This window comes from Aptenodytes forsteri, unplaced genomic scaffold (genome assembly GCF_000699145.1).
Source record: "Aptenodytes forsteri isolate BGI_AS27 unplaced genomic scaffold, ASM69914v1 Scaffold57, whole genome shotgun sequence".
Taxonomy (NCBI): domain Eukaryota; kingdom Metazoa; phylum Chordata; class Aves; order Sphenisciformes; family Spheniscidae; genus Aptenodytes; species Aptenodytes forsteri.
The window spans coordinates 1,615,059-1,624,504 of record NW_008796220.1 but is presented as its reverse complement, the minus strand read 5'-3'; the positions used below and the strand labels follow the sequence as shown (position 1 = coordinate 1,624,504).

General features: G+C 41.8%; 1 protein-coding gene across 1 annotated transcript in view; it reads right to left on the bottom strand.

Moving 5' to 3' along the window:
• Positions 1–679: 679 nt before the first annotated feature.
• PKHD1 (polycystic kidney and hepatic disease 1 (autosomal recessive)) overlaps positions 680–9,446 on the bottom strand; it is a 289,357-nt gene continuing 280,590 nt past the window's right edge. The window contains exons 63-65 of the mRNA XM_019474554.1: positions 6,275–6,430; positions 4,966–5,100; positions 680–1,029 (exon numbers count right to left, since the gene is read on the bottom strand). Coding sequence (XP_019330099.1) covers positions 680–1,029; positions 4,966–5,100; positions 6,275–6,430 — 641 coding nt within the window. The remainder of the gene's footprint in view (positions 1,030–4,965; positions 5,101–6,274; positions 6,431–9,446) is intronic.

Sequence of the window (9,446 nt, the reverse complement as noted above, 5' to 3'; positions counted from 1 at the left end):
AAAATACTTTAATTAAAAAAAAATAACAAAGCAGATTTAACTAGGGAGGAATAGGAAGCACTTACTCAAGTCACAATGAAATGGAAGTTGAATACATGTTTGTTTTTCCTCAGGAAAAGGAAAAGATTTATGCACATACGGAGGTCCTTTGAATGAAACTAAAGGCATGATTGGAAGAAATGGGAAAATTCCTATATATTTGTATATATGCATACATACCAATCAGCATTGCTCTAGTCACTAAGACTACATCAGTGCTAGTATATTAAAGTGTCAGAAATATGATCATCTGCACAGTTGAATTGTTAGGCTAATCCCTGAATGCTTTTGAATGTAATCTCAAAGACGACCTAGCTAGCCAGCTAGCACTCCCCCAAACAACTCTTGGGGAGAGTTTCAGAGGTGCCAGAAGAACTACTCTCAACAGGCAGTTTGGGTGCACCCACCTTGTTTTGGAAGCTAAGACAGTTCAACGTCATAGACATGGCCAGAGTCTCCCAGCTGGCTGCAGATCCAGGTAACAGGTTCATTTGTACATGTGCAGCGTAGCAGCCTGGTTCCCCATGCTAATATGCGTATGCTTTTCTCTAACCACAGAGACAAAAGACTCAGCTTTGCATTGACTGCAAGCCAGGCAAAGCTTGCTTTGTCGGTGGTCCAGCACCTCACATCACTTCTCTTACACCTCTGCTGCTACCACAGCAGCATGCTTTCCGACATCATTCTGAGGTTTGGGCATCCTTTCGGATGTCTCTCTTCCCTTGTTGTAGCCAGGTGAAGGCTGGGGGCCATCCTTCTGGCTGGAACACCTCGGGACTGTTGGGTGCTGAAGTTCCAGAGAGTCACCAGATGTTCCTTCACGTGGCTGTTGGTGACTGTCACTGTCCCAAGCTGAAGAAAAGGTGTCTCTGTTACCTGTCTTACGTTGGACAGTGCTCATCTTTCTCACTGACTTGGCTTCACAGGGCTGCAGGTTCAGCTCCTCCAGTCGTCCTGTGGCACGTCCCACTGCTCCAGTTCCTTCCATATCTGTGAAAGCAAGGTATTGTTTGTGCTTTACAATAATTGTAAGAAAGACCCCACCTTCATCTTCCTTACCCTTCTATGCCTTTACTGTGTGTTAAAGACGTTAATGAAGAAGCAGTTATTGTTGGGGAAATAATTCTAACTGGCCACAAATTTTAGTTTGACAGAAATAAGTTGTTAAAACTGAATAACCATAAGCTGTTTCCACAAATAAATATACATCAACCAAAACAGCTGGCTTGGTACACTAACAGCTCCTAGAGCATCCTCCAATGGTTTTCAAATATTTCAATAAATGCTTAATAATAAAGTATATAGAGTACAGCTGGTTAATAAGCTATGTATTGCTAAGACTGATAAGCATTTTAATACTACCCATCTATAAAATACATCAACCCTTTATGAATCAGGCTGTAATATAAGGTAGAACTTTTTATTTCCAACATTTGAATCCTACTCAAGGCAGAGCCCGTAACCTGCAATGTTGTTTAACAAATGCCATTGAAAAAATGCAGAAGAAGCAAAACATATACTATACATTTTTCATGTGGAAACGAAGAATGTTTACATCTTAATAAACCAAACAGTTATCAACCACAGAGGCAGAATCACTTGTAGTGTTACAACAGATGGCTTCTGAGTTGACAGGGTGTGCCATCAGTTCAGTGCAAGATTGGCAGTCTGCTTCATTTGGACGCTAAAAACATTTGTAAAATTCTTGCAATCCTCTCCCTTCCCACTGAAAATAAAATGAAACCAGCCTAGACCCAAACCTTTTACACTCGTTCCAAATTCAGAACTAGTTCTAGCCCACATATCTCATGTGTTAGTGGAAAATGACGGCTTTTGCAGTCTGTTCATCAGCATATATTATAGGTCCTTACCACAAATGATCCCAGAAAATGTGCTGTTACAACTCCTTATTTTTCAGGTTTGTCCCCGAAGTTTAACCCTTAGCAGGGCTAATAACAATTTTCCCCTATCTTCATTTATTTTCTACAATTTCCCTATTTCTTCATGCTTATACTCACTTTTCCTGGTAAGAAGTGGTTTTTTTTTTTCTACTTGTACACTCATAGCTTTCAAATTCAAGATTGGACCTCTTGGAAATCCACTGGAAAGTTGTCGGTAAATTTTCAGTAGTCACACATGTTTCTGCATGTGACAGTTTTCCTTCTTAAGATTGCTTTAACATTAGGTAGTTGGATGTTTTAAAGTACAAATTACATAAATCACTAGGTTCAATTTTCTTCTTTATACACAGAAACAAGATGATCAGGTCATGATCCCCTATACCAAAGCTTCGTGTTATTTCTTGATATGTGTTGATGCCCTCTTCGTCTTCAAAGGTGCCATTTTCAACTATGAAAATAGGTCTTTTCAAATGAGTTTGAATTAATGGAGGAAGGCTAAAAGTTTTCTGGATATGAGCAGTTTCAGAAATACTGCCTTGAGATTTATATGACATAGTAATCTAAACTATCCTGATTTTTTAAAATTAAATACAAACTATTCAACATCAATAAAGCACGTGATTATCTGGATTAAGTACCAGCTAACAGGCAGAGCTCAGGCAGTAATTGTATATGGGAAATAATTCTCAGAGGTGGGGATGTGTGGCAGCACCAGACACTACCACTGAAATGGGTCATATTCAGTGTTTCCACCAGTGATCTGGAATTAAAACTAAAATTGATTCTGATGAAATTTTGTAAAAGGTGGAAAAAATGGCAAACTGGTAGAAAGGAAGAAAGCGGAGCTGATCTGAGCAACCTAGGAGACCCTGTTTGTAGAGTGGGAGAACCTCTTCAGGAATACAACAGTGATTCCTGGCCGATGGTGGCCAAGGAGTTCAGGATAAGGATCAGTAAGGTACAATACCTGAAAGGACTAGAAATTCAAGCTAGGAAACGTAAGCTGTTATGGGATACAACTTTTCAATGGTGAAGGTGATGAAACACCAGAATAAATTGCGAAAAGAAAAAAGAAACGATATGTTCCTCCACCTCCAGGTGCCGTTCTGTTAACCATGCGTTACTCAATCAGAAGTTACTTAATTCAAGAGAGAGATAATTATGTGAAGCTGAGGAGATTTTTTGTTACACCAAGGTCAGACAAGGTAGTATCTTGATCCCTTCTCCTCTGCAGTACTGCATATCTACGCATACAGCTTTCTTCCCGATCTGCATCCTTAGCTGCTTGTTCTGGGACGACAATCGGGGCCCTACCTCCATTGGACTTTACACTGCATAAGCACCTACGAAACAGAAAAACTCTGCCTTGCAGGACTTACTGTGGTGATTAATAATAAAGGCTCCGAACACTTAATTGTGTTAGAAAGGTGAGATTTCTTATGGGGGGAACCGCTATAAAGCAGAAACTGAACAAAAAGACTGCAGCTTTGATTTCTTCTCTCTCTCTCTCCAAAACCAACAGCGCTTTAAATAAGGGGAAATCAAACATTAGACATTTCCAAGTCATATGTATTAAGTTCACTTAAGATATTGTTATCCTTGTTTAGATTTGAACATATTGGGGAATCTTTTTGTCTTGCAACTATTCCTAAAAGACTTTAAGTGGCTGGATTGCCTTTTTCTGACAAAAAAATATTTCCATGAATTATTTACACGACAGCTCCAATCAACGCTATACCTGTCAGCCTCCCCAGCCGAAATGAAAGTTCACTATGTAAAGGTGCCAAGGGAGAATGGCAGCCTCCCACTGCGAGTTTATAGACAGAACTAAGTCAGCACGCATTATGTGTCAGAGCCGACATCAGACAGAATCAGATCCTTTGATCTCAGACCTCCACAGGAAGCTTAGATCTCAGACAAATTAGATAAAAAATGAATTTATAGCAGATATGTATCCTAAGGCACACAGCTGAATGCTGTGTTTTGGAGGAGTACAGCAAATATCAAAACACATAAACTGCAGAATTTCCTCTCTCCTTCCCTCTCTCCCTCTGCTTTTGCAATCGACGCTAATTAAAAGGAGATAAAACTCCAGCTCACCTCTTCCTGCCTCTTATGTAATCCACAGACTTTGGGAAGGAGGGGGAAAAAGAAATTCCCAGAACAGAGTAAATGGGTGGTTCAGCAGGGTTATCCGAGTGCCCTTAGATCTGTGCTGTTGGCAGGTGAGACAAAAAAAACCCCAACTACTATGAGAACATTTCACACTTGCAGAGAGGGAAGCCAATGCTTTATGCTGCCAGCCACATGCCCCCGAGGCTGTCAGCTTTTCCGTGACCTCAGAAGAAGTCGTGTTTGATCAGCAGATGATGAAAAGACAAGTCTCGAGGAGGTGTGCGGCAGAGGGGTGTTTGTGGCAGGGACCCTAGAGAGTAAAGGGGAACACTGGGTGGGGTGGGTGGCAATGGAGCCTCTTTGGGGTGCTGGCTTGGACTCACTGCTCAGAAAGCATGGCATGAAGGTCCAGTGAGTGGTGGAGGTAACGAAGACCAAATGAATGAGCCCTGAGTGGTTTTTCCTACCTGCAGTGTACCTCGCTGCCGTCCTCCACAGCCTGCAAACTTGTCCAGAGCTTTTGGAGCGCTGTGCAGTTATTGCTGCAGCACTTGGAGACCTGGGCAGGGAGAAGCCCTGTTGCTCCAGGCATGCTGGGGACACTGCGGGAACGCCAGTCCCTGCCCTACGCCAAAAACATTAGGTGAAATCATGGACTCATTGAGCGTAAGGGGGACTATGCTGCTGCCTTCAAGGGGGTAGGATTTCACACAATATATATAAAAGGAGACAAAATGATAAATAGAAAAATACCAAGGAGGAGAAGGAGGAGGTAATAAAGTGATAGACATTCTGAGAAGAACTGTGCCATTGTTCCTATACAAATCTATAGTTTGTAAAAAGACCTAAACCAACTCTTTTGATGTCTGACCGTTAATAAATTTGAATTATTGTCAAACTGCAGTCTCACCTTCTGCTACAGGCACACCACTTTTATTTTCTCCTTGATTGCAGCAAGGCTGGATGTGAGATGCACGAGGCCGTGCTTGTTTCCGTGGTTCCTTGGTACCGGCCTGTGGTACATCAGGCCGTTCAGTCCTCGTTTCTGTAATGAAGCATACAGTGGCATCACTCTCAATCCATCCTCAGCTCAGCAGCAATTATTAATTCAAACAACAATATATTGCTGGTGAATTAACAGATAATCTAGAAGTATTCTTTCTGTCCAAAAGCAGAGAGAGTTGTTTTATGTTCATACCATCTTGCGTTTTGCCATTAGGGATCCTACCTTTTCTCTTCGGTAAAATCCTTCCTCACATTGTCACCATGTTCAGTAATACTAGAAATTCAGACCTTATTGCAGCTAGTGCTCATGGTGCAGTTTAGGAGAAAGACCCTTTAGCCTGGATTTTCAAAGAAGTTTGGAGAAACTAGTGAGAAGGTCTTGAAACTAGTGGGAGATGCCTTATTAACGGGGATTTGCATTTACTCCTCCGCTACGAGTTACCTGTACATTTGGCTAGGTCCCAACTTCAGTTAGCGTGTCTGAAAGGCCAAGTTATCGGTAACTCTCAACATATCCAGAAGTTTAAGGTGGCCGTTTGGCAGTCAAGCTACCAGCTACAGTCACATCCCTTTATCTTCAGTTCTTCTCTTATGCAAATAGCTTTATGTCTTCTGCAGTGGGAAAGCTATATTCGTTTTAAGGTCATTGCTAAAAAGAAAGCAACCTTAAGGTAAATCAGTAGAGGTGTGGATTTGTTTGGGGGAGAACTCCAGAGAAGCTGTAGCCCTCCCATTACCACTTTGACTCGTATGATGTTGATAGTGTGATACGGGATGTGAGCCTGGCTGTGCCGCTGTCTCTGTGGCATTCACACTGCAGCCGTGTCTGGTCCTTGGTCAGCATCAAGGCTTTGCATAACCTCACCACAGTGATATTTTGCTATGTCACCCTTCATCAGGAAAATGCAGCGGCTGAACGGTTCATTGAAATCATAGCAAATATTTCCTTTGTTTCTCAATTCCTTCTCTGCACTATAGAAACCTGATTTTCATCATGTTTCACATACAGTTAAAACTTTTTCCAGCCAGGACTCAGGCTTCTGTTATAGGCAGAAAACTGTATAACCCTGAAACTACAAAGTATACTGCTAATTACTGAACTTAGAGCTTTCTCTGAGTGCCGTTGTCTGAATCCTGTTGTGGCCACTCTGGAGATTTGTTAAACAAAAAAAGGAGTCTGCAAGTATAAATTTTAGTGGGCATTTCCAACTTACTGTTGCCTTTGCTCTTCTTGAACCAGCAGAATGCAAGAGTGAGGATGAATGCAGATGCTGCTGAACTCAGTATGACAACAAGGATCATGCTGGCCTTCACTCCCGTGGGGACAGGGAAGATGGTAAATGGCTGAGACAGCACAGTAAACTTAGCCCCTGAGAATTTAAAGCAGTCAGAGTTTATTACAAAAGTAAGCACATGGGTTTCACAGTTAAAACACCAGGTTATAGCCTTTCAACAGTGATGCTGTTGTTAAAAATGCATGCAGGAACAGCCCATAAGACTGTCTATATCTCCACACCCAACGTTAGCCAACAGTATTTGTTTACGACTGAGTACCATGACAAACCAAATATGTAACAATACTTCTCCAATGTAAGTTTCAAGCTTTCAGTGCTTCCTGAAGCAGAGACAGCCTCTTTATATTTAACAATCCTTAATATTTCTTCCATGAATTTGTCCAGCTGACTATCAAACCCAGAAAAATATCTATTTCTGAGGCCAAACAGATCAGGCCCAGACAGAAAACATGCACATTCTGCCTAGCAAGGCAGAGAAGCTGGCTGCAACAAGAAAGGTGCTAAGTCATGCACAGTTTTTACAGGCTATACCTGATTCATATGAATGTAAATTATGGGGAACCTAGAAACATTCACTATCATTAAGCTTAAGTCCATGATGCAGAAAACTCTCAGTGAACTGGCTAATATTTTCCACCATGTCCATAATGAGCATTATAAACAAAAAAAAATCAGTGTCCTTGCTGTTAGCATGGTAGATATTTAGTCTCTTGACGCACACAAGCTTTGGGTAATGCTTTTCATTACCCAATCAGGAGCGATCCTAAAGTTTTCTGTAAATGAAGTCAGAATGAAGCCAGCCACTACTCATAGTTTCTGTGGCCAAGAGTTCATTGGGTCTCAGCATCTGAACTTCAAGGACTGGAAGATGCCTAATACTGCCATCTTAAAAATCAGAAATATAGAGAGGTTTTGGTTCCCTGGACCACTTCCAAAATACATTTTGAATGCAGATGTGCCTGGGAAGGACAGGAGTTTAACAAAACTGGCCCTGGTACTCTCTATAGACCAATTTGAAGGATGTGGATTAGTGCATCAACTCATTACCTATCTTACGACCTGACTCATTATCAGTCCTAACCCCACAATTCTAATCATTTTGACGTATGGATATTTCTTTTACCTGTTGGAGTTCCACTTTTAATAAAAATCTAAAAGCCTTTTTTCATCAATTCATTAAAAAAAAATCAGAAACTGTCAGATGGAGGCTTGGAGACTAGGGTAAGTAGCTGTAAGTACTTTTATCTGAAACTAATTAGATCTGTGTCAATATTGTCCACTTGAACAAAGCAGAGCTTCATCAGAACAATGTGGGAAGCATGTTCCAATTGGGAAAAGTTTGCCTGCAGGTACAAACACGAACTGCAGTTGAGGGGAGAGAAGTAACCTCACAGATATCAAGGTCTCTACACAGACAGGTGCTTAAAGCTGCTTCACACTACTCTAATAGTTTACGAGTAGGCTGCTGTTGGTTTAAATGGAAAGTGGATGGATCAAGTACATTGGGTTCCATATCAGTGTCCTGGTTTCGGCAGGGATAGAGTTAATTTCCTTCCTAGTAGCTGGTACAGTGTTTTGGATTTAGGATGAGAACAAAGTTGATAACGCACCGATGTTTTAGTTGTTGCTAGGTAATGCTTACACTAGCCAAGGACTTTTCAGCTTCCCATGCTCTACCGACTGAGCAGGCTGGAGGTGCACAAGAAGCTGGGAGGGGGCACAGCCAGGACAGCTGACCCCAACTGGCCAGAGGGACATTCCATACCATGGGACGTCATGCTCAGTACAGAAACTGGGGAAAGCTGGCTGGGGGGGCCGCTGCTCGGGGACTGGCTGGGCATCGGTCGGCGGGTGGTGAGCAATTGCACTGTGCATCACTTGCTTTGTGTATTATTATTATTATTATCATCATATTATTATTATCATTTTATTTCAATTATTAAACTGTTTTTATCTCAACCCACGAGTTTTTCTAACTTGTGCTCTTCCAATTCTCTCCCCCATCCCACCGGGTGGGGGGGAGTGAGCGGGCGGCTGCGTGGTGCTTAGTTGCCGACTGAAATTAAACCACGACAATCAGTTAAGTGAATGTTACTGTAAAACAAGGAGCAAGAGTATGCAGCAGTGCTATGAATAGTCTACTGTCCCCAGGAATTACCACTAAAGCACTTGAGATTATTGCATTCAACATCAGCTGCATCTTCTGAGCTGTCTCCAAATCGCAAACTATGCCAGGGTACGCACAGAAACCTGGTCATGAAAATGTACCCCAAACATCTACTATTTGATTGTTTAATTTTTGCTTGTTGATGTCAATCAATAAGCAAATATCTTCACTAAGAGTCTGGCAGTATAAAAGCCTTTATTCTGTCTCCAGCATGGCTCCCAATTACAAACAAGCAAAGGGTGTTGCTTGTTCGGATTGTACTTTTGCAATGCATGTTAAAAGCGTGCAATACTCTGATTTGCACAGGTGATACCCGCACAGATGCATCAGCTGTCCACATTGCTAGCTGTAAACATCCCTTTGCAACACTCCGACTGGCTAAATGTTTCATAAAAGGGATCTGCATTTGACCTTTGTTCAGAGGAAAGAAAATTTTGTGACTCCCCTGAAGTAGTTTTCAAAAAACATTTCATTAAGCTGTACTTCCCAGTAAAGAGTCAGATCCCGTGAGGTGCTGGCTTTCCGTCTGCTCTCACTGATGTGAAGGCAACGGGAGCTGTGGGGGTTAGGCAGCATACACCCTCAAAACAGTCATATGCCCCCCCCTTAAAGGCCCACCTCCAAATACTCCCTGCACCCCAATTCTCCCTTTGCAAAGCCATGGGCAACACTCGATGTTGATTAGCCACTTGTGACTAGGAGGAGCAAAAGTTTCTCATTAAAAAAAAAAACTGGATCTTCATTTAATCCCAGGACAGGAAGGAATTTCTTGGATTATAAACCCTATCCCATTCTATTGTGTGTACCGTGTTGTACAATATCATGCATAAGTGTATTGACCTCCATCCAAAAGCAGCTTGATCTGCTCTCACTATTCCTATCTATTAAGGTAGGCGGTTCAGAAAAATACAGTCTAAATGTAAC